Source organism: Rhododendron vialii, chromosome 5a, assembly GCF_030253575.1.
Source record: "Rhododendron vialii isolate Sample 1 chromosome 5a, ASM3025357v1".
Lineage (NCBI taxonomy): Eukaryota > Viridiplantae > Streptophyta > Magnoliopsida > Ericales > Ericaceae > Rhododendron > Rhododendron vialii.
The window spans coordinates 33,490,358-33,515,720 of NC_080561.1; the positions used below are offsets into that span (position 1 = coordinate 33,490,358).

Sequence of the window (25,363 nt, forward strand, 5' to 3'; positions counted from 1 at the left end):
TTTACCATATATACCTTCTGGTGACCTACGTGGCATTTTGATGACTCATTTTTGTAGTTTTTAAAATGGTGACTCCAACCCACTCCTCAAACTTTATTCATGTAATTCCTTCATTTTTTTTAAAAAAAATTTGCTATTGTAGCCAACCAGTAGGAGTAGAGGTGGAAGGAAAAGAAGGGAAAGGAGATTTTGAAAGCCTACTGCTCTTTGGGCCCTTGGCTGGCTTGCTAACGAAATACATTTATCTCCACCTTTCCGGGCTCTCACTGACTTCATTGGCGACCTATGTGTAGGCTTGTCAATGGACCGGATTCGATCCGGATCCGATCCGAAAAATCCGATCCGGATCCGGATCCGAATCCGATAACATCGATCCGATAATCCGATAATCCGGATCCGGTAATTCAATACGGATCCGGGTCGGATCCGGATCGGATCGGATTAAATCCGTTATCAATCCGAATCCGAACTTTATTTTTTTTAAAAATTTTAATTTTTTTAAAAAAAATAGTAAAATTTTTATTTTGAAAAAAAAAATGTTTAAGAAGTTGTATTTTTATTTTTATTTTTTATTTTAATTTTTTTAATTTTTTTTTCTGAAAATAATTTTTTTTTGAAAAAAAAATTGTATTTTTTTGAAAAAAATATTTTTTTTTGGCTAAAATTTTTGAAGTAAAAAAAGTTTCCGGATCGGATTCGGATTTTCGGATCGGATCCGGATTTTTCGGATTCGGATCCGGATTCTCACTATCGGATTTGAGTCTTATCGGATCCGGATCGGATTGTGTCTTATCGGATTCGGATCCGGATCCGGATCTGTCGGATCCGGATCGGATCCGGCCCATTGACAGGCCTACCTATGTGACACGGAGACCGGATTGACCTTGACCCGGGGTGAAAGCAAGCACTTAGGGTCTATCATTATCTGATTGATCGGGGTCCCTTCGATTATTTTCATGAAATAGAATAGTCAATTCTGATCACTTTTTTTTTTAGCGTGTCTTTATGTGATTGACCAAGATCCGTAATTAGTTTACAACACTTCCTGCGGAATCATATCCTGAAACCGATTGAAAAGACCTAGATGTTAGAAATTGGGGGCAATACAAGAAGGAATCAGTCGGGGATTAATCAATTAAAGCAACTCTTGAATTAGTCATTTAAGGAGTTACTATATTTGAAGAGAGAGAAAGTATCACCAATTTTGACGCTTTCTTTTTATGTGGCGGGTTTGAGGATTTTTTTTGAACATTGCTCATATAAAACTTAAGATATAATGTCTGATGAGTGGGTTGGAGATGCTCTTAGAGGACATGCAAAGAGTATAACACGTATCTGAGATACTTTTAAACATGCATAGTCTTCATTAATTGGGTGTGGGCCACTTTCCATTATTTGGGGGAAAAAATTGAACATTTTACTAGGGATCAATTTTTGAAGTTGTTGGGATGTAAGTGAAAAGTGATTTTTGCTTAAAATAAAACAGGTCAAAATGATAAACTCCCACCCTAACGTGGGCCAAGCGTAATCACAAAATAATACTGTACCCGTTATAACTTCAAAAGCTCTTGAAACACAACTTTAGGACACAATTGCGTCTAGAACATTTCAATATATAAGAGTCCATTTGCATCCAACGATTCTGAATATATTTGTGTCCGGTGTAATATTTTAAAATAACACTCGTAGCATTGCCCTTATCACTTTACCCCGAATCTCATCTTTCATCCATCAGGCATATCTCATCCTATCAACTTTCACCCTCCAAGTTCTTCCCGCTCACCTTTTTGCCTCTTTTTCCCCCTACCATGAAAACTTGTTCGTGTCTTCCCATCCTTAACTGAAAATTGCCCAAAAGGGCCAGTACAATGTTGTCTTGATAGGTTGTGCTGATAAAAAGAATGCTGCAAATCAACTCTTATTATAGAGCTTATCCAAAAAAACCTTTTATTATAGAAAGAGAGAAAAAGTAATTCCTACGTGAGGCTAAACCGGAGCTGCCGAAGCTTTAACAGTGAAATGATCATTGACTATCCCATGCATGCTGCTTTCTGAATCTATCATATACACATCATTAGTGAGTACTGCAAGAACCCATAAAGAAAATATCACCCACAATGACATTTATGCAGGCAAATAAAGCACATACGGAAAATGGTTGCAGAATGAAAGATTTTGTATGGATCCGGATCACAATTTCGATACTCATTATGAAGGGCCAATGCCCAATGCATAGCATTTGAGGAGGTCCTCTATCCATCCATGACAGAAAATTTCCGTTAGGCTCATCCTGTCTGCTTAAATAAGTCCGAACAGAAAGCTTAAAGTTAAGGGTTTTTCTGTGTGAAGATCATCGTACGAATTCTACACAAAATATGAAATTCAAGCACTTCGAATAATTGATTTACAAGACGCATTCTGATCTGTTGAGATGATGATAACAAACCAAAAACCTCTTGGCAAGTTTGAATGCTGAGAACCAAGAACTACCCAAAATACTAAACACATTCCTTACGGGAATGTCTGCTAAGTCGAGTTCCTTAGTAAAAGGCTACATGATAACATCTCCAGCCAACCCTTCCAAACACACCCAAAAATTAGAAAGGCAAATTAAACATAGAACAGGCTGGGTATAGACCTTCGGAACTCAGCAGTTCACGGATATACCAAAACAACCTAGTACATTTCAAATCACAGCCCTACTGGATACTGGATAGAGTACAGGCAACAAAATAGTTCTTCACCAGCAAAAGGAGTCCTCGGAGTTGATACAGAACAAGGATATGCCTTTTTATCACATTTCATCTACGACTTTCTAGTTCTCGTCCCTTTTTTCCTCCCTTTCTTCTTTACTTGTTTCTTTTCTTCTTTCTGGTGGTTGACTTCCTCAGTTATTGGAGACCTATGGATCAGAATAAGGACTTAGACTCAGCAATTATGCTAGTAAGATGAGAAAAACAGCTGTAACATCAGCAAATTTAGACAGTCAGCAAACAGCTACGACAGCAATTGTAGGAAACATAAACATGCAGCCAGAAGTTCAAATAAAAATAACTTGGCAAAAATCCCCACAAAAATCGTAAGAGACATGCTAAGACAAAAAGCAAGGCTTATATTTTTTCCCAAAAACGTACAACTTTTCGTCATCACACAACCATTTACTGTCATTTATTTTTCCCCATCACATAGTAAGCAAATTCAAGGCTCATTATCTCAATCCAACGCAGGCAGAATCACTCATAGGTTTTGCATGGGTCAACTTATTTATTTGCTTTGTAGTTACGAGTTTTACTTAGTATCACATAAGTTCTAGAAGTCCAAAGAATTAACACTTCCCTTTCGTGTAAAAGTCAAAGGTTTTATTTGTATAGAAAGTCCAAACCTATATAAGCAATGTAATGCTTCTAATTTAATAGAGTTGAGACTTAAAAGAAATTGGAGTAGATTTAAACCTCTGTCATAAGGTACGTTATGCAATCAACCCCAAGATGTGATGCCTAAGACTTCATAGATCTATCTTCTCTTTTTTCTTTCTCATTTTTCTACATAAGAAAATACTAATCAGTCTCCAAGGATATACCGTTCACAGCACCTAGAATCCTGCAGTACCAATACAAATACAGGTAGGGCTGCAATATAGCCAAGTCGAGCTTCATAGTGTTCGAGCCGGAACTTGAGCCTAGATAATTTTTCCTTAAACAAGCCGAGCCGAGCCTTAGAGTGTTCAGCTCGGCTCGTTTACTAGAACTCTTGAGCTCGACACTAAACGAGTTGAATCAAGCTGAGCCGAGCCACGAGCTGCTCGCAACCCTAATTATACAAGCCATTAATGCGCCGCAATATGAATTCGTTGATACAGAAAAACATTTTTAAAAAAAAGGACACATATGGCTGGGATAAACCTATAAAATAATATAGTTTGTAATTATGTGTCATGTACTAGGCATAGTAAGAATAAAGCAAAAAGAAATAGTAAAAGAGTAGCTAAACTGCTAGTACAAGCATTGAGCCCATGTTAATAACCAAAAGCTAGTCAAAACAACAAGAATACTAACAAAACTAAACTTCCAGGAAGTCATTATCCTAGGAACTTGAATTAGATCAATATGTATTATGCGTGGTGTATAAAGAAGACAACAATAGGTATATATATTGAACCGTTCAATGAAAACTACTTGAATGAAGCACTTCCCGATCATATTTTTTCCGGATTTCTTGAGGGGACCCTTAAAAACACGTTCTCATCACATTTAACGGTTTGGATCATCAAAATTTGATCGGAAAAGGAGAGGTCTGCATTTAACTAAGTTAAGGGATCCCTTAATGGAAGCGCTCTCTCTCTCTATGTGTGTGTGTATACATACATATATATATATACAGAATATACAGAATATATCCAATGAGGGATCCCGCACGGCCTTACCGTGCGGGACTCCCTTTTTCCGAGCGAATTGCGACGATCTGAGCCACTTAATGTGTTCAGAATGTGATTTCAAGGAAATTAGCGACAATATCAGCAAAAAAAAATGATTGGGAAAGGCTTGATCCGAGCAGTTTTTTACTGATCCGAGCAGTTTTTACTGAACCGTTCAATAAAAAACAGTTCGGATCAAGCCCTTCCTGATCATTTTTTTTGCTGATTTTTCGCTGATATCCTTAAAATCACGTTCTGATCACTTTGAACAGCTCGGATCGTCACAATTCGATCGGAAAAGAGGAGTCCCGCATGGTAAACCCGTGCAGGATCCTTTGTAGGATCCGGACTGTATATATGTACATATATATACATCTCCCATGAGGGGGTCCTCATTTTATTTAAAATGCGTACCTCCCCATTTCTCCCATTTCCCGATCGAATTTCAATGATCCAAGCTGCTCAATGTTATCATAACGTGATTTTAAGGGTGCCTACGAGAAATTGGCCAAAAAAAATACCAAGAAGGGCTTGATTTGAACAATTTTATTTGAACTGTTCAATAAAAAATTGTTCAAAACTGTTTCGATGAAATCCTTCTCGGTCATTTTTTTTGCCGATTTCTCGCAGGCACCTTTAAAATCACGTTCTTAACACATTGAGTTGCTCGGATCATCGAAATTTGATCGGGAAGGGAGGGTCTGTATTTAAACTAAAATGAAGACCCCCTAATGGTAAACAGACTCTGTGTGTGTGTGTGTGTGTGTGTGTGTCTGTGTGTCAGGCATTGAAATCAATGGTTGAGATTAGAACACTCTTTCCTCACTCTCCATTTCTTCCCAAGATCCCTCCCACTCATTCCCCTCAAAGTAATGGCCCCTTTGTAACACGACACACACTCTCTAGCCTCTCCATCTTCGGCGGTGACTCTCCTCTCTAGCGAGCCTGTCCAATCTTTGATGGCAAAGATTGAAAATGGGGTTAGAATATCTTATTTCTCTTGGAAAAAATTTCATGTCACAATGGCTAATCAGCAAGTCTCAGGTCTCCGTAGCTTGGGGAATTTCCAATCAAGTGCTTAACCTCTAATCTTGTTATTAAGTTTCATATTTTTGTTTTGCTTGGGAAAATTGATGCAGTCTTTGGGAGAAGGGTTGGTTTTGCAGTTGTTTGACTTTTGTGTTGGTGTTGAAGTTTGGTGGTGGGTGTAAGTTGTTGAGACCCACTATGACTAAGGCAGACAGGTTAGGAGGGGAGAGGAGAGAGAAGGGTGAAGACAAGGAGAGAGATTGCAGAAAAGGAAGAGGCCATAGACAGAGAAAGAAGAGTTTGCAAAAGATTCTAGTTTTTTGAGGAGAGAGATATGGGTGGTGGCAGCCGCGGTGGCGGCCAAGGACGCCGCTGCATTGCATTGCTTTAAAAATAAGGACCGATAGGGCCAGGTGTAGAGGATCTCAGGAGAAGGGAATCGCCATGAGCCTAGAGGATAACTGAGGTACTGGTCAGAGTGGGGTGGGGGGTAATGTTGCGAGGGAGGAGAGAGGGAGGGATCTTGTTAGGAGATGGAGAGTGAGTGGAGTGCGTTCTAATCTCAACCATTGATTTTAATGACTAAAATCTTATGTCAAAATGTGTGAGGGGAACCGCTTGAGCTCAGTACTCGCATGGAAAACAAGTTGGTAGAAGAATGGGCTGAGAGCTCTATGTATGGAGGATTCTTCGTATGCAACCTAAGCACTTTTTCATTGTTAAAGAGTTTGTTGAGGTAACTCTTCAGCTTGTCCCACATCGAAAATATAAGGACTCCTTGCATCCACTTTAATATAAACCCACCTCTTCCCTTGTACATCAAGCATGTAGTGCCCTTGCACTAAAAGCCAACACTGCAGTTGAACGTGTTGAGTAAATAATTTTAGAGTACATAAGTCCAATCTTTGCCAACTGTGAAAAAAAATTGTAAATATTTCATAGATGGTCCAGCTCGTGAGCTCATCCGAGCCAAGCTCCAAGCTGGAAAATACAGCTTTAGTTCGTTCATTTATATTTTGAGTCGAGCTTGAACAAGTTTATCTCGAGCCGAACTTCGAGCTGACAGCTTGTGTAATTTGAAGCCCTACATATGTCTATATATCAATAAATGTATTATTCTTATTACTATTATTATTATTAGACTCATTAAACTACAAACAAAGAAAGAAACAATGTGTAAGTGATACGTCATTTAGTTTAATTGTGTAATAGTGCACAAAAATTAGTGTTCTAAAAGAAGGATTTAATCGCCGATTAATTGGAAATTTGGCCTAACCAATTAGATTAATGCCTAGTCGGTTGAATTAGTAGGTCAGCAGGTTAATCGGAGTTAGTCGGCAATTAACCAGCGATTAGTCGACAATTAATAGGGGTACAATCTATAATTTTGGAAAATGAAGGGGTGTAACTCTTATATATTCATACCAGTTTAAGGGCTTTGAATCACAATTTTTAGGGCTTGTTCAACACCCAGTCATCAATTGATCAATCTCGGAGTCACCTGTCATATCACTGTGAAACCCTAAAACACGAGATCTCCGAGCCGCCTATCACCTCTCCCTCTCTCTCAAAATCGAGATCTCCCCACTCCACGTCTACACCAACCTCGAACAATTTTTTTTGAAAAGCCCATACCCATATTGACACATTAGTGATTCTGGAAACAAAGTGTAGTAATATTTTTTATTAAATCTTAACACGAAGTGTAGTATTGTTTGGTGTATATATATAAAGTTATTATAATAGGTAAGTGACTAATAAATGAACGGCCCATGCCCAGTACCAGCTGGTGTTATAATCATGTTAACAATTTTCCGTAAATGAGATATTTCTACGTCATATTTCAAAAACAATTGATGTTGATGGATTGATAGATGAATGTTCAATTTTTTATAAGAGTTGTCATTGGGGAGTGTTTATATATAAATAAATAAAAACTCGACTAATTGCTACAAGCCGATTAATCGGCAATTAATAGGTCTCGAAGCTCGAAGGTGGTCGACCGAGTGACAAACGCCAAGCGACTTTTAGAACATTGACAAAAATTATGCTAGTATGTGTGCAACTGGTACATAGTGTCAGTGAGAGAGACTGCAAAATCACTAAATGAACAAATGACTAGTTAGGTCTAGGGTTTGTTTACTCACTTCATACTCTATTTGTATTTATCTAATGGTTATTTATTCACTATATTTACACTCTACCCCTTGTAACCAATACTTCATCCAATTCGTATCCTGTTACTATACCATGCATATCCAAAACATACCCAAAAGTACAAATATTTTGTTTTAATAATAGGTACTACTTTTGCCAGTTAAGCTTAACGACTAGGCTGGCTCCGTGGCGGTGGGGATGATGCTCGTGCGTCTCTGCCTCTCCTACTCTAGGGTTCGATCGGATTTTGGCCTAAAAGCTCGCGAGGCATCGGCAGTGGTCAGTGGTTCTAATGGGATCTTTAGCTTCTTGCCTTGTGGTGGTTTTGGAGGTGTTCTAGCTGTGGGCGACAACAGTGGGGTCTGGGTGATGTTTTGGAGTTCTAGCTGTGGGCGGCAGCAATGGGGTCAGGGTGATGTTTTGGGGTTGGTAGTTGGGTGTAGCTAGAGTTTATTGTCTGTTTGTACTTTATTAATTGGGCTTTTAGGCCTCTTGGGTGTTTTGGCTGTGTCCCATGTGTTTCAAATACTTTATCTGAGCTTTTAGGTCTTTAGGTGTTGGAGCTTTGTTGCCATTAGGTGTGGTCTGGTCGGCATCTTGCTAATTATGGGCTTGGGTCTTGTATTGGACCGTACATTCTCTCCTTTCCCTATTAATCTTTGTAACAATTTCAATGGTTAATATTAATAAAAATCGCCGTTCAAAAAAAAAAAGGTACTATCGTCATCGCAATTTGCATGTCCCAAATTATTTGTGCATTTGACTTTCTGGATGATGGAAATTCCCTTTTTACCCTTGCTATGTATCTTTTCAAAAGAAGAGATCATTGGAAAGTTGAAAATTTCTAGGTTCAATGATTGTGTTTCCTTAAAAAGTTGAGTTCCCAAAATTAGACAAACAAATTGGGACAAAGGAAGCACTTATTTGTTGTATCTGATACGTACCGAGGCATGTTGGGAATTTATTGGTATCCAATATACAATTGATACACACGTCACTAGTTTCTAAATATCCATCATTCAAAGATTCAGAACAACCCTAGTTTAACCCTATTACTCCATAGTTATAACGAGCGAGAGGTGCGCCGAGTTGTAAAGGTCTATAGGCGTATAGGCACGAGGTCCAAGCCGAGGCACAGGAATTAATAAAGCTTAGCACATTAAGGCAAGAAAATACAAAAATAAAACAAATCAAATACTTCAAATAATAAATACTTAGCCAATACAAAAAGCATCGAAGAATGTCAAATAGCCCACACTTCTTGCATAGAGAAGAAATAAACGACAATTTTCACCAAAAGACAAGCTTCCGATAGCCGGAAGATATGAGTTCATTACCTCCACCAAATTGTCCATCCGTACTCCCATATAACCACCCATTACTTTCATTATCGTGCGTTAAAGTCAAAGACATGGGATCTCAATATCATAAGGTTTTCGGGCCCTAGGGTACTTGATATTTGATAAACACCAGATCATTGACCCATTTTTGTTGTAGCCTACTCCATCCGTCCCAATTCTTTAGTTTTTTTTGAGAGTTTGTGTCATTTTTCAGTTGATTATATCTTGCAATCTATAATCTTTTAGGTAATTTTGAAAACATAGTAGAGAAGAGCTCATTGAAATCTATCAAACAAGATTGATAATACCAATTAAAAGTTATAATTAGTTTTTTTTATCTGGTTGGGTAGGACGAGGGACAAAAGAATGGGAGCGAATGGAGTATTTCTTTTCTTTTTTTTGCTGTGGAGCAACAGGAACAATGAAAATATTATTTTTTACAGTTTAGTAAAAACAATTAGTAGAAAATCAAAACGTATGAAACTTGAAGTAGCTACCCACATGTTCGAACACATTCTAATTTCGTTTACAACTATATGTAAAACTAAGAACTCTTGAAGAAATTTTTGCCAATTAGGAGTCTTAAAACCATATGCAACCCACCAATCAGCTGTGAAATGCAACTAATTAGACATAATTTTATGATAAACATAGGTTATTTGACTGAATATATCATTTATATGAATTACCTGGTGCCCTAATACTCCTTCCTCGAACTACTAGTGGCACTCCAAGAGTCCCTCAGCTTTCATGTAAACAATCATCTCAAGAGTGGTTTTATTTTGAGTATCTTGGTCTCCAAGCATCTTTGTCATGCAACTATTCATAATTGTCACATCCTCACAATCTTGCTCAGCTTCTGGGATTTACACAAAGAACTCTGGATTCAAAAAAATATCCAGCAGCATGCAAAGGATGATGCAACTGGATCTCCTACCTATGGTCAATGATCTCAAAGATGTCTATATTCCACAACTTTTCCAAACAATAATTTTGTTATGTTTTCTTTCGCACTCTCCATACCCTCACAAATGTATCAGCAATCTTACAATTACAACAAAAATGCACAAATTTTGTGCACATATTTTTTGTGTGGCCCACTACGGGTCTCACACAAATGATCCGAACCATTCATTAATTGTAAAATATTTTTCCAAGGACCTTTGTGAAAAATCAATAGTGCTAATGACGCAGATTTTATACACACAGATCTTGCACAGATTGGGATGTGGGGACCCATAATGGGTCCCACACAAACGATCTGAGCTGTTCATTAAATTTAAAACATGGTTTGAAGGCGCCCCATGAAAAATTAGCTCAATCCGCTACCTATAAAGGCTCGAACCAACCATCCAACTTTTAGTAAAGTTTTTAGGATCTTAAAACTTGAATGAAAAGTTAGCTGATTGGATCAAGCATTTATAGGTAGCGGATTGAACTGATTTTTTGCGAAGGCACTTGAAAACATGTTTTAAATTTAATGAACGGCTCGAATTATTTGTGTGGGACCCGTAGTGGGCCCCACATCCCAATCTGTGCACAATTTGTGCGTGAAAAATCTGTGTGGACAGATTTATTAGTGAAAAATCAGCTCAATCCAATACTTATAAGTGCTTGGTTTAATCATCTATAGCTTTTTATTCGAATTTTAGGATAATGAAAAGTTCAATGATTGAATCGAGCACCTATAGGTATTAGATTGAGCTGATTTTTCACGGAGACCCTTGAAAAAATGTTTTACGTTTATTTAACGGCTTGGAACATTTATGTGGGACCCGAAGTGGGCCCCACACACGGAAAGTTACTTCAAGCACAACTCATCAACATATATTTTGCCACATTTTCTCCTTGTTGATCTTCTGCCAATTTGCTAGTTGTCCATTCTTCCAAAATGAAAGCTAAATCATTGATGAAGTGAGGGAAGGAATTGCAAATCTCATTTTTACATCCCTAACCATTTCCCTTTCTCCAGTAAAACGCCTCATCATATTGAGTAGTATGGCTAAATAGGCACAAATAAGACCATCCATGGTAATGCCCCTTTCAAAAACCATATTAAGATGAGCTACATTAAAAATATCTTCTAATATCAAGTCAACGCAATTCTAGAACGTAGAAACTTTTAGTTATGAAGAGAAGATTCTTATTAGCCAATATATCTACAATGCTGCCACCCACAATGATTGTGCACAGATCACGATGTGGGGTCCACTAAAGACCCCACTCAAACAATCCAAGTTGTTCATTAAATGTCTAACACTTTTTAGAGGGTTCCCTCAAAAACCAACTCAATCCGATATTTATAAGTGCTCGATCCGATCATCTAACTTTTCATTCAAATTTCAGGTTAATGAAAAGTTGGAATGTCTAATCAACCATCTAATACTTTTCGCGAGAGCTTTTACAAAAATGATTTACGTTTAATGAATGGCTCGGATTGTTTTTGCGAGACATGGAATGGGCCCCACACCGCGATCTGTGCAAAATTATTGTGCAGTTAGACTTTCTAATATATTTAGCTGAGCAATGTCCATGATAACTTGGACCACATTGGATTCACCACCGAGGGTGACATACTCGTCAAGGAGTCCAACAAGTATAATCCATTTTCTTACAATATTGAGGCATCGATGACATTCCTCCCTTGGGACAAAGCATTAAGAAATTCCCATTCCTATCAGCAATAAACAGTTAAGAGAGAGCCAGAACAATCCGATAGTTTGGTTTTTCACTCTCTCCCTCTCCCTTCTAAGGGAGAGTTCTTGAGTTTAGGTCCTCATCGAGCAGCTGCTTGGTTCCCGTCATAACTAATAACCCCCTTACATCTACTAACATCCTATTGTCTGGCAGAAAAAAATAGTTAAAATGCCAGCAAAGCCCCTAATGAGCAATACATGTATGGTTGTTTCCATCAACAAAGAGCATTGTGAGAGCAAGGACAAGACATGAGTAAAGAGTAGAAATCAACAAAGCCTCAAAAATTATGGAGTTCTTTTGTTTAGGCAAATCTAAACAAATCATCAAACAATTAGATGCCTAAAAGAAGGAACAAAAAAGAGCCAGTTGTTCATCCATGTTCCAAGCACACACAGAGAGCAAGAGAGAGCAAGAGAGATTGGAAAAAATAGCAAATTAATCAAAGAAGATTTACCGAAAGAAGAAGACGTCACCCCGGTTCGATTTATCGAAAAAAGAAAAGGTCAACCTTTTCATGACCAAATCGACAGGCTTGATATGAACCACCTACACCGACCAACAGGTTTATTCGGTTTAAGTTTGCTGCTTATTTGGGCCACACTTCTTAAACAAAAAAGTTGTAAAAGTAATGGATCCATAGCAAGAACAAAGAAAAAGGAATATTGGGCCTTTTTTGGGCTGGAAAATTCTTTAAACCCTAAGGAATAAACAAACTAGAAACATTTTTTCTCCCGAAACTATTCACACAGACAACTAGGAACATCTCTCAAACTTCTTCCCGTCCCTTCTTCACTGCAAGTCATTTATCATAGATCGTAGAATAGGCAAAGATTAGTGTTCTAAAAGGTGGCTGATTAGTCCCCACCTAGGCACAAGGCGGTGGTCCGACGCCTAGTCTCCGCTTAGGCACTAGGCGACTAGTCAGTGCCTAGGCGTTGGCGTCCCTTTTCCACCCGACTAGCGCCTACCGATTTTTAAAACATTGGCAAAGATGAGACAAAAACACTCTGAGATCATATAACGATCAGCACAAATAGATCGTTAAAATCTTACGAGGACAAAAAACAAAAGCCCAAAAATTTAGGACCCTTGTGATCAATATTCAAGGGCGCACTAGCCAGAGATGAAATTATATCTACAATGCTTCAAAGCGTTGTGTTCTTGCTAGTGCTTGTAGAGAGAGGTAAACATTATACAAAAGATTTCTGGAAGGGTGAAGACTAAGTATGGACATGAACTAGGATTAGAGGATTTGAAAGGTAGAGATTCCACTGAGATATTGTAGGTGGACGGACCAAATCTAAAGGATGTATTATACAAAACACAAGGGTGTAGACCCCACCAAAAGACAAGTTGCAATGGTTGAGGTTAAATTGATCCAATGGCTGATGTGTGTCCTCCTACTCTTAAGAAAGTACCCACGCTATTTGAATATATTACACAACTACCATCAACTACAAGACAACATTGGGAACCGATCCAACTAGCGTATCTCTTTCCTTCTTCATCTGCAGCACTTTCACCCATTTGTTTCGAAATTTGAAAGCTCTCTTAAATCTACACCACCGCACACTCTCTTGGATTTACACCAGCAAATCCACCACCAATCAAATCCCATCGAGGATGATCATTAAGTCTAGGCCAAGAATTAGATTGAAGAGCAACGTAGAAGGTAAGAAACTATAATTTGATACCCATGCCTCTACGGATTAGGAGGTTGCTTTGGGTTTCCTCTGTTCCATAGATTAGGCACACATTCGTTCGTTTCCTTCCAAGACAAGTATAGGCATTATAATTACTACACTTCAGTAACGGTTCTAAGCCTAGGTTGTGTGGGGGGTTGAAAAGAGGGATTTGGGTGTCCATGACGTGAAGCTCAAGCAAACATCGAGTACCACCGCCGATTATGCGAAAGCAATGCATAGTGGTGAAAACTCACAAGCCATTGGGTTCATTATTCACTGGTGAGTTATTTGAAAAAAATTCGGGTTACGAGTGATTTGGGTATGAAGTGGTGTATAGGATAATAGACGGTTTAGAGGAGAGAGATAAAGAGTAAATTGTCAAAAAAATAGACGAATTTGTTAATTTTCATGGGCTTTAACGGCCTTATTCTATTGTAACTTTGATAGACTAAAAGTAATTATTTTACTTTTGTGTTGAATGGTGCCTTGTTTTTGCTTTGAGTTTGTTTGATGAAAGTGGAAGTTTCCATTGTTTATGATCATTAGCCCTATGCACACTATATGTTTGATCAAATTAGTTTCTAACTAAGTTTCACTTTTTTGTTGGCATTTCAATTCAAAGATAAAAGTATAAAGTAAAGAATTATAAAACACCACTTTTTTGTTGGCATTTCAATTTGTTGGCATTTCAATTATGGACCTGATTTCAAGTGTATCCATGAGGCACGAATGATAGTCAAAGTTGTGCAAAAAATATTCCCAAGTGTTCAAGTGTTTATCATGTCAGTATGGTTTGGATCATCATTGATAGTGCAATAGACACAGGCAATGGTCTATGGCTTTGTCCTTAATTTTTTTGTAACAAGTAAAACTTTGCTCTTTCTATAGTAGAATCCAGGTGGTGTCAGATTCTAATTTGGTCTGCATTTGTTGTTTTCACCTGGAGTTTAGTATTTCCTTTTGTTCAATTTGAAAGGTATGTAGTAGTGTTTAATGTCAAGTTATCTTTGTAGCAAATAGTGAAGATGTGAAGGGGAGGTGACAAATTTGGACTATTGAAGTTGACTTTTCTTGTTATATTTGGTGATTTTGTACTTTGTTATTGCCTTCTTCATGAAAATTGAAAAAGATAGTTTTCATAGCTAAGTACTTTGTTCAGGGTTAACTTTTTACCTAGTATTTACTTGGATCCCAAAAGCAAATTGATACTTCTTTGTTTATCACATTCCATAAGCAATTTGGTAGCTACCTAAAGATTTTAGTCGGGTGAGTGCCTTAGGCACGAGTAACAATGTTTTGAACCCCGGACTGGTGAATGAACCGGAGAAGAGACCAGGCAAATGGGTCACCAATTCAACTGCTATCAAACCGTTGTCATAATTATGTTATATATATATATATATATATATATATATATATATATATATGTGTGTGTGTGTGTGTGTGTGTGTGTGTGAGTGTGTGTGTGTGCGCGTGCGGCAAAAGATAAATATGTTATAAATTACAAAAAAAATCCTAAAAATTCCCTAAATACCATTTTGATTAAACTATGTTTTGACATTGCTTTACAATCAGGTTTTGAATTACAACACAAAGAATGTGAGGAGTTTGGAGAGTGCGAGAGGGCTTTGAATTTGTATTTTAAACGTAAATGCAACAAATGTTAAGTGGTGAAACCCAAATCTAGTCACTTGCCTTACGCTTGCACCATTGCACACATCCTTCAGTTTAGTCCCACATTGGGTTGAAACAAAAGGTCGAAGGATTTCAGCATGATTTAAACCCATCCGTCACTTGCTGTACGCTTCACAAATCCTTTAGTCCCACATCAGGTGGAGACAAAAGGTGGAAAGCTTGCAGCATGTATTTATCAGCTTCCCTCGGCAGCCATGCTTCAGTTCCACAGTCTGGATCACTAAATCCAGAAAGCTTTGAACGGTTCAGCGGTTCAACCGCTGCATCCTACCAGTTCTTAGGATAGAGACCCGTTTTTCGATAGTGACAGGCTTTTGGGGTTGTCCGGACCAAAGCTAGGACCAATTGACGGCTCAACGGGCCAGTCCAGTTATTAAAACATGGATGGGTAATTCTCCCAACTGATTCTTTTTTGTGCCACTAAGAAGTGGATCACATACTACTCACTAATAAATCGATTTAGTGTTTTGAGCCACCATCAAGATTCTAAAGGTAATCCCAATTGGGGTGGGTAGTGCCGTAGGCACGGGCAATTTGCTAGTATTTACCTCATGTCAATTTGGTTCGGTATGGTGCGTGATGGTTCGACTCATAAAAACCGAGAACTCAATTGAATACGTTACACAAACCAAACTGGAAATTTTCTAGGTCAATTTTGTTTGGTCGTTTGGTTTTGACGATTAAAATTTACCCCTACTTCACACAAGGTCACTTTCATACCAAGGAAGTGGGCAAATTCGATATTTCATGGTATGGTGATGTCAAAGAATGGAATTTCTTTGCCTCACAAAAAGTATGTTTTGGAGATTTGGAGACTAGTTTACTAGGAGGAGCAAGACCCATAGATACACCTATGGATCCCAATGTCAAACTTCGTTTTGATCAAGGAGAGTTCTTCCTAATCCAAATCTTAAACCTAATTAGTATCATTGCTTAGTTGGTAAGTTGAACTACCTTACCACTACACGTCTAGATATTTCTTTTTTCTTTTGCTCGGCAAAAATATTTTCAGTTGTTAAAAGAAATCAAATGCATGAGTATACGGTCTCTACCACAAGATTACCCGTCCACTTGCGACGTCTATACATTTAATTTACCATTAGTATTGCGAATCAGTCTTTGTATGTACCTCGACTTCCACATGGGAAAGTGGTTCTTAGAATTGTTAAGCATCTCAAGGCACCTCCAGGATGTAGTTTGTTTTAGTGTGCAAGTGGTCATTTGCTTGTTGAGACCATTACTCCTTGAGATTATGCAGGAAGACTATCCAATAGAAAATCCACTTCTGAAATTGTGTATTCGTTGGTGAAAATCTTGTCATGTGAAACAGTAAGGAGCAAATTGTTGCTACAAGGTTTAGTGCAGAAGTAGCATACAAATCTCCAGCGCACACTACATGTGAGATTGTATGGATGTGATCCTTCATTATAGAGATACGTTTTAGTGTGCAATTACCCATGAATATGTTATATGATAATCAAGCCACGATCCATATTGCATCTAACCTTGTTTTCCATGAGGACAAAGCACACTGAGGTAGATTGCTAACTTGTTCAATCAAAAGTTGGATAGTGGTGTGGTAGCTACTTTTTTTGTGTCCACTAGTCCTTAATCAGCTGATGTTTTCACCAAACCATTGGACAAGCTATGGTTATAGTTCCTATGTAACAAGCCAGGTACTTGTGAGATCTACTTCCCAGCTTGATGGAGAACGTTAGGAGTTGTGTGTTTCCTACTAATGAGTGAGAGTAGGTTAGTCTTGGTCATTTAAACTCTCAATTTATATAAAAGCCATACGTTTGTTCAGGAAAATTAAAACCTTGAGCACTTTTATCCCCTCTGACACCGCATTTCCTTTCTTGGGTTGGGCCCCACGTGCAAATAATTGAGTGGTTTTCCGAATTACCTTAAGCTCTTAAGACTATTTCAAGACTCATGCATGCTATCTTTTGACGTCCCCTTATAACTGACTGAAAACAAAATGTTAGTACAAACAAAAAAATTCCTAGCTATGTGCTTGCATAACTAATGAATTATAGACAGAAAAATCAATTTCTAACAAGCAAGAATTGAAGAAGACAGGTCAAAGTTTTCCATATTAGCAAAATCTTGAAATACAAAAAGCCCAAACGTTAATTTCCTTCCAAATCATTGCTAAAACATGAAATACTTTTGAGTTTCACGAAAAAACAAAACATTGATAAAAGACTATCACCTCCACAACTTAATAAAAATGGAAGTATTTTAAGATTACTCTTACCTACTATAGCATGTATTGACATCCATAGTATGTGACCAAATCACTTTGGTCTATTTTTCTCAAGTTATCTCCAATTGTTGCTAATTCTACCTCCAAATCTCGCCTAATTTACGAGAGCAATGTCCTTTATAAAAGGGTCAACAAACTTAAACAATTGAACTCAAATAAAACAACCCAAGACTTGGCTGACCATCAATTGTTATCGGCAACACGATATTTTCTTCTTTTTTCCCTTAGCTCTGCCAAGGTAATTATTACTTAAACTAAATTCAATGGATCTATATCCACTTTTAACATCTCATGCCAATTTATGTCTTACACTACCCCTAATCCAACTCACACTTCCATGTTGTTGGAACTACTAATCAACTTAGTATGTGACCAAACTACCAGAGTCTATTTTTCTCCGACTTATCTTCCATTGTGCTAATTGTATCTCTGCTTCGCTCCTAATTTTACCACATCCATCCTACCATCCCCATCTCAGCAACACTAACCCTACGCCCATGTAGGTTTTTATCCTAAGAAAGCACAACAATCTCCGCACAGATGGAGAAGAAAGTATAGTGCTGGAATGTAATCCATTTCCAATTTGGAAGTTGCTGAATTAATCTAGAGAGTAGGAATTCTCAATAAATTGATTTCCAGATATGTGAGGCATTGCTCAAATAACTAAAATCTCACAATAGGGCATCAACATGAAGAACAACCATTATCTGATAGTCCAAGACATAGATGTTATTTCATGCTTTCTGAAAACATAAATGCAAATGGAAATAATTTCAACATTTGATGCAGTAAGATTTAGGGTCGTTTGTGTCTTTTTGCGTCCTTAGTGTTGTTAGGGTATTGAGTCTATAAATAGATGTGTTGTTCTTTCATTTGGTACCTTTTGATTATTAAGAATATTGAATATATTGATTGATACATAATTTCTCTCTCTACCCTTTGGGGTTTATCCCCTTGAATGAGATTTTCCTCCTTTCTTTGAATCTTTGATTCCCTTTGACATTTTGATTGCATCAACATTCCACTTAACGTATATGAAAATAAAAGGCGTCACGTAACTACAATGGAGGTGAGAATCAGGCAATGCAGACACATACTTAATCTACTACCAAAAAAAGCAACAAACGCATCTCTCATAACTTACCCACTCAAAATCATCACAGCATCCTTCATTGCATGAAGACTCATTTTCTTCACCTGTTTCAAAGGCTCAAATGTTTAGCACTACACAATATGAACATACAAAATATGCAACAACAATCCTCTAATGACATAGTGGGACTACCAATTTTCAGAAAAAGGCATACCGCATACCTTATCAAAGTAATCAAACACATTATCAAGCATACGTGTGCAGTGTGTTCAGGGAAGTGGTACATATCCATGCATAGAGAATTTTTGAAAGGTGGTATATCAGTCTTATAATGCAGTAACGAATTTAGTTGAGGGCCTTTGCTGTTAACAGTGCAACAAAAGGCACAGCATGACCAGTGGTCATGATGAATAAATGGCGGCGGGGATCATCAGGGTAAACCCAAATACATAATGACATAATACAAATGCTATAGTGGACCCAAATACAATAAACGATACACATTACACGGAGTTGCATTCCAGTTTCAGAATCAAACTGTACAGTTGTCTCAAAAGACAAGCACCTAGAGAAAGAAATAAGAATTTTCTCACTACTGACAGGAAACATGAAAACCAAACTAAAATTCATATAAAGTTTACAGAATGAGAATGCATACCTCCAACTTGTCTTCTTTAGCCCTATGATTCTTTGGAAGTATGCGGAATTCCTCCGTCAAACGGACACACTCTTGCACATTTTCAGGTGACACAAAGTCAAGTGCAACCTTTATGCATGACTGTAAAAATGCAAAGATAGGAAATCAGAAAACCATTTCGGAAATGTATGCAAACGCAAACCAGGTTCATAGAGCATACAATTTAAACACATGAGCACTCTCTCTCAACTCCTGGCAGAAAATTGAATAGTAAAGATAGATTTCCCCGACTTTATTGCTTGATAGTTTATTCTTTCAATTCAAGAGATGCATAACAATTCTCAACACTTATCCATGCAAGCTTAGGGACAGAAATGGGACAGGTCCAATATTCTTTGGCACAACCCCACCCTGCTCCCCATAGAAAACTCCTGCACCTTCCCAAACATGACATGCTACCCCCATATTCAGCAACAGCCTATGCCTGCCCTGCTTACAGCTATTATACAATAAAAGAGACGAATCTGGGCATGCGCAAGATACCCGTATACAAATCATACGACGTAGGTACTGACACAGCATCTAAATCTGACAAAGTACTAGTAATAAGAGGAAACCACTAACCCTACCGTCTTTTTCATCTCAACAATTTCCACTGAAATCCTCCAACCACAATTCCAAAGTGCCGTTAAGTCATATGGTGATCCCAAAGGCAAATGAGGGTGGTAACACTCGTAAGGAGAGGGTAAATGTTAGAGTCGTTTGACTTATTGCACGTTTGTGCCCTATAAGAACGCTTTGGTCAGGAGCTCAAATGGAGGAAATCGATGAAGAGCGACACAGAGCCATGTTGACTGCGGATTTATGGGTTTGTTTTTTCTTTTTTTCATTTGCTTTGAGGGGGTGAGTTCAAGTTGCTTCGGGTGGGTGGTGTCATAATTATGTTGGGGTATTCGTAGTTCTATTCTAGGTTGTTTTACGGTGATTTTCTTTGGTTTTGGGTGGTCTAAGAAGATACACGGTCTTGGATAGAACACAACCCCAACAGCTAGCAATAGAATTGAGGGTGCCCTCACGGCACACTCTTAACATACTTCATATTACTTTCGTACCCATTAGAAGCAATGAAACATGAGAATAAGATGTGTAGCCGAAATGAGAATACTGAGATGGATGTGTGGTAAGACTTTGCAAGATAGAATTAATAACAAAAACATTCGTAGAATGGTAGGAGTAGCACCATTAGAAGCTTAGATGGGAGAAGATAGACAAAGGTGGTTTGGTTATGTCTACCGTAGACCTATCAACATAATAGTTAAGAGGAGAATATAATTACCGTAGATGATAGCACTAAGGGGAGAGGTCCAAAATTGACCTTAGAAGAGGTAGTGCACAAGGATCTAGGCTTATTGGAAATTATGGAACACGATGCCCTTGATAGAGCTCAATGGAAAACAAAGATTCATGTAACTGACCCCAACTGATTGGGACTTGAGGCTCCGTTTGGCTTACTATCATACCCAGGCAATGTGGGAATTCGCTTAACACCCTACCTCACGCACGGCGTATTCACTCGGCAACACCTCACGCATGCAGGCTAGAGACAAACACCTTACCCATCTCTGATACCTCACACTAATAACATGTTAAAGCATTCACCTCCAGACCAAATAGCAATAAGGGAGAAGCCGCCAAGAATCATATACCAGTTTTCGAGGAGATAATTTAATCAATGTGGGACAAATTCCAACACTACCCCACGCAGGGATGTCAACAAATGATCGAGAACATTAGAACAAACAAAAGTGTAACCATGGCACAACAAAGGGACACGATCTTGGGTGAAACTCAACCCCAAAAGCTAGCTATTGAAGTGAGGATGCCCTCACAGCTCACCCTTCATGTACTTCATATTACTTTGGTACCGTAGCGATGTGGAACTTCGCTTCACATTAGGTGCTTGAGGTCTCTCGATTGGCTTCTTGTCATCCTTGTCCCTTATATTTTGGGCCCCGGGTACTTTTAATCTTTATATTTTACTTATAAGATTAATAAATTCTCCTTTTTTCTGTTCAAACACGCCTACCAACCCAAAAATTAAGTTTTTGGTAATTTCTCATGGTCAAGTAACAGCATGGTTGGTTAATGGGGAAGGTGATCCCACACATGGATCCTCTTGTTTATTTGTAGATTTCCCACACCATTAGATGGAATAGGTCTTTTTGCTTGTATGGCCTCCTTTTGTGATGGGCTAAAGTTCATTGCTTTGCATTTGTTATAAAGTTGTTCAAAAACAAAATGTTCCTTACATTATATACAGTTTGCATGATGTTCTTTCAAAGTGGCATGTACTATAATCGGGATAACAAACGCAAACCTACAGAAGATGGAAAAGAATAAATTTTACACGCTAAAACAAAAGCTTAAGTATCCAACTTACCCAACTCTCCCACCCGTAAGATTGAAAACTAGGATTACATCCTAAATGCAGAATGGTAATAGCATAGCCTTTCTACTAAGTGGAGTTTAGGTTCAAATAATTAAAGATTTTACAATACACCAAATGCAGAGAGTCCAAATCTAAGGGCTGAAGCTTAAGACATAAAACATTGTTCAACTTCTTCTTCCCTAAATTCAATAACCATGATAAAATGTAGGACCCTTTGAACTTTAGGCAACTATCAATGACACCACATCAACTAAAAAAGTGGACATCTACACGCTTAAGCTCAACTCTCCTTAACTCGTGGGTAATGCTTGTTGTTTCCAAAAATTTTGTTAGATTTATGTTGTAGTTTTAGATTAATCATTCGTCGATGAAAGGAGTCAAAAGAGAAAAAATTATGACCAAAAGCAAAAAACAAATAAAATGACTAAAGACGAAAAAAATATGAAACAGCTATCTTTTTTGTTTCAAGTATCGTCCTATAGGAACTTTTTTCAACATCCGTCCACATTTCTATAGTCTTCATATTCATCTTGTTAGGATGAATGATCAATCCCAAAATTACGATAAAAAACTAAACAAAAAGTTTTAAAAAGTACAAGTTTTAGACAAAAAAGTTCAAAAGAATGGAGCCTTAAACTCTCAAATTACGTGAGACTACCAATGCCGCAACCAAAGTATCAAAAAAAAAACCATATTTTAGTCTTTAACAATCATATGCAGGCAGGACTTATACAGAAAACTTAAACAAAATGACATGGCATTCCAACAACAGTCACCATCAAGTGAAATCAAAAAAACTAAAAAAATTTAATTTTAGAAAACCAAAAGAGATTCTATTCCAAACATTGTCATGAACGACTGTATCACAAGGGTGTCCATCTCTGTTGATGAGTCCGTTTCACTCTGGCAACCGGTAAGACAAAGTGGCTGCCCTAGTTAGCCTCTTCATCTGCTTCGGACATTGACGACTATGTTGTGCCCTCTTTTCCCAGATCTCAACCACTATGACCCAATTCATACGGAAAAATAAAGGTCTATGAAGATCTGATATTGAACAGCTTTCGGCATCCTTAATATCAAGGAGTTAAAAAAATTAGGGAGTTTCCATGTATGTTGTTGATGAGCAAAGTACGAGGCTTGGTTGACTTGGTATAGATATTGTGTCATATTGATTTGATTGACTCATATCTGCACCTATCGATCTTATCTTTATTTGAGAACTTCAATTCTCATTGTATTTTATACTTCCCAGCTTAATCTATTTTTCCGAAACAGAGCAGATTTAGTGGCCGGTATTAGAGACTTTTTTAGAGGTGCCATATATTCAGAGACTACATCACCTCAATTAATAACAGGCCCTGCAGTTGTAATTTAGCAGACTTCTTTACGTCATTCCGTTGCTTTGTAAAAATTTGGCTCATCACTCATCAATGAAAATCTATATTACCTTCAGATTTCTAACTTGATGCGGACAGCCAGCTGGAATAAAGACTGCATCTCCAAGTTTTTGCACAAAAGTCCACGGCTCAATTCCTTCAACACAAAAAATAAAAGAAAAACTTACCTGAGCAAAATAACTGAAATTATTAATTCAACACCGTCGTTGAAAACATGAAAAACAAACCATATTCCTCCTTGAGCCTCCTTTTGTGTTCCAGCGTCAAATAAAATGTTTGGTCATGAATCGGGTGCACAACCTGCAACATAAAATGAGTCAATATAATTTTAGAATGTCGGACAACGATACAGGAATATTAACAACTACTACTTCATAAAGAATGAGACAAGAGAACCAAGACAGCACATGAACAAACATTTGTTAATTGCTTAAAGGCCTTTGCCCCAACAGCAGCAGGGGTTGCACTTAGTTGCAAGGAGAAACAAGGTCAGGAATTCAATTCCTCTTCCAAGGTGCTAATCAAACTATTTTAACCATACAAACATTCACCGATCAATAAAAAAACATAATTACACCCACAAACTATGCATTTCTTCCAGTAATCCATTTCATATCTCGTTTTAAGATTTTGAAAGAGGAAGGAGAAGTTTCAAGAAATGCCGCCAATTGATGATGCAAGAGAGAAATGGTTCACCCCTACCAACAATTTGGAGAGCTCCCCAACTACCCACATTCCTTTCCTATTAATATCCCTTCTGTCCTATGCACAAAAAGAAAATATGATATGTAACATTTCGGATGAAATACAAAGGAAATAACCTGCTGCAATGGACAACAATGAATGTGCCTGAACTCCCTAAAGTGTGTCCTAAGATATTCCTGTAACTTAGGAACATCTTGTCGTCGGAAGATGTCCCAAACAGCACCTCCATCTGCATCCTCCGATCCTTCAAAATCCTTTCCAAAATATGCCACCCCGTAGCTATCCACAACTTCATCACGATCCCCTTTTGCCTTTTCAGTGGTGTCAGAAGCTTCAGATGTACTTTGCTGGACAGTAGGACCCATCTCAGCCTTGCTCTCTCTCACTTCCATTTCACCATCTCCTTCGATTCTTTCACCACTGGAAGTATTTTCCCCATTTTGAGATTCTGTAACAGCAATTTCAACACTTCCCTTCTTATGGTTCATCGCCAAACCCGCATGAGATGTTCCACTCTTCCTCTTTCTACCACAAGAACTTGTCCTGTTCCTTGAGTAGGTAGACCAAATACTAGCGCCTTTGGCTTCTTCCTTCACACCCCCAAAACCTTCTACCTTTGATCCTGATGTATACTCTTGGTCCTTTAGCACAGATGTACCATTTTGATCATGTTGCTGGCAAGCTGCATCAACAATAGTAACTTCACAACCCTTCTGGATATCACAACTATCAAATAATTCAGCAGTAACAGTTGTATCCAACTCAATTTCGGAGGAAATTGGACCATGGTTCTCCATACATGATGGCACGCACTTCTCCTCAACTGTTGGGTCCAGTATCTGACCATTTCCAAAAATTTCCCTTTGATCCTGGGCAATATGCTGTTGCTTTAACTTCTCCATTGTGGCAATATTTTCCGGTTTAAGCATCACTGCCGCGGTATGCGTTAAGACATTCACCTGAAACAGAGAGCTCCAATATTAGTTAACTCCCCCCAAAAACAATAATCAAGACTTACTACGTGATGAGGTTAAGCACAATGCGGAAAGTATTCTTGCCCATGTTTTCAGTTTCTTTTTTATGGGTTGGGGTGGAAGAAACTGCTCCAGCCCAAAAAGATGACATTTACCATTTCAGACTGCAGAGACCTAATTCTTGATAAACAAGAGAATTTATAGATAACTGAGTTTAACTACATTATCTTCCAGGATCATATAACGTCAGGATTAAAAAAATCCTTAGTCCCACAGGACCTACACCGAGCTTCTTGTCCACACCAAATACAGTCAGCTACACAATCTTTTTCAACTCCTTGTCGTGTTGAGGCATGCATGAATGATCACTGAGGTTCAATAAATTCATCTCCTTACTAGAGCATCTCACTATAATTTAAGTATTCCCTCCCCTAGCATTGCATCTAGTATGAAATGTTCTTTTGATGGGGGCCTACTTACTAAGGACATACCAAAACCTCGCTTAATATTCCTTTTATTTCAGTTGACCGTCTCACATTAGTGCTCCCACTGTCCCACATGCAAAGCAATCTTCAAGTTGTGGTTGGACTGTCCAAAACGGGAACGAGTTCTATCACATGGCTGCTTGGTGTATGTCACGACAACGACAATCCAGGGCATGCATTTCCCTTTGCACACTTTAAATAATTTGTACCATTGAAAAAGTTACTCCAAAATAACAGATAATAGACTTTAAACAGGACTTTGATAGATACAGACATGCAGATTTCAGCAAATAATGAACATCCCTAATCATCCGGCCCCAAAACGTAATTACAGAAT

The 25,363-nt window shown here is 38.0% G+C and overlaps 2 protein-coding genes across 7 annotated transcripts in view; both read right to left on the reverse strand.

Moving 5' to 3' along the window:
* Positions 1-2,334: 2,334 nt before the first annotated feature.
* The window catches only part of LOC131327262 (lysine-specific demethylase JMJ25-like), a 31,310-nt gene continuing 8,281 nt past the window's right edge, over positions 2,335-25,363 (reverse strand). For 3 of the 6 annotated variants that reach the window (XM_058360323.1, XM_058360326.1, XM_058360322.1), the window contains 6 exons: positions 23,684-24,526; positions 23,090-23,162; positions 22,913-22,998; positions 19,038-19,157; positions 18,431-18,483; positions 2,335-2,902 (listed from right to left, as the gene is read on the reverse strand). In XM_058360323.1, coding sequence (XP_058216306.1) covers positions 2,806-2,902; positions 18,431-18,483; positions 19,038-19,157; positions 22,913-22,998; positions 23,090-23,162; positions 23,684-24,526 — 1,272 coding nt within the window. In that variant the 3' untranslated portion in view covers positions 2,335-2,805. Of the gene's footprint in view, positions 2,903-9,629; positions 9,800-12,091; positions 12,184-18,430; positions 18,484-19,037; positions 19,158-22,912; positions 22,999-23,089; positions 23,163-23,683; positions 24,527-25,363 lie in introns of all 6 variants that reach the window. The other 3 variants (XR_009200251.1, XM_058360325.1, XR_009200252.1) reach the window with 3 other exon arrangements.
* Positions 10,739-25,363, reverse strand: part of LOC131327263 (lysine-specific demethylase JMJ25-like) — a 74,045-nt gene continuing 59,420 nt past the window's right edge. The window contains exon 14 of the mRNA XM_058360328.1: positions 10,739-10,908. Within this exon, the coding sequence (XP_058216311.1) occupies positions 10,891-10,908 (18 nt within the window). The 3' untranslated portion in view covers positions 10,739-10,890. The remainder of the gene's footprint in view (positions 10,909-25,363) is intronic.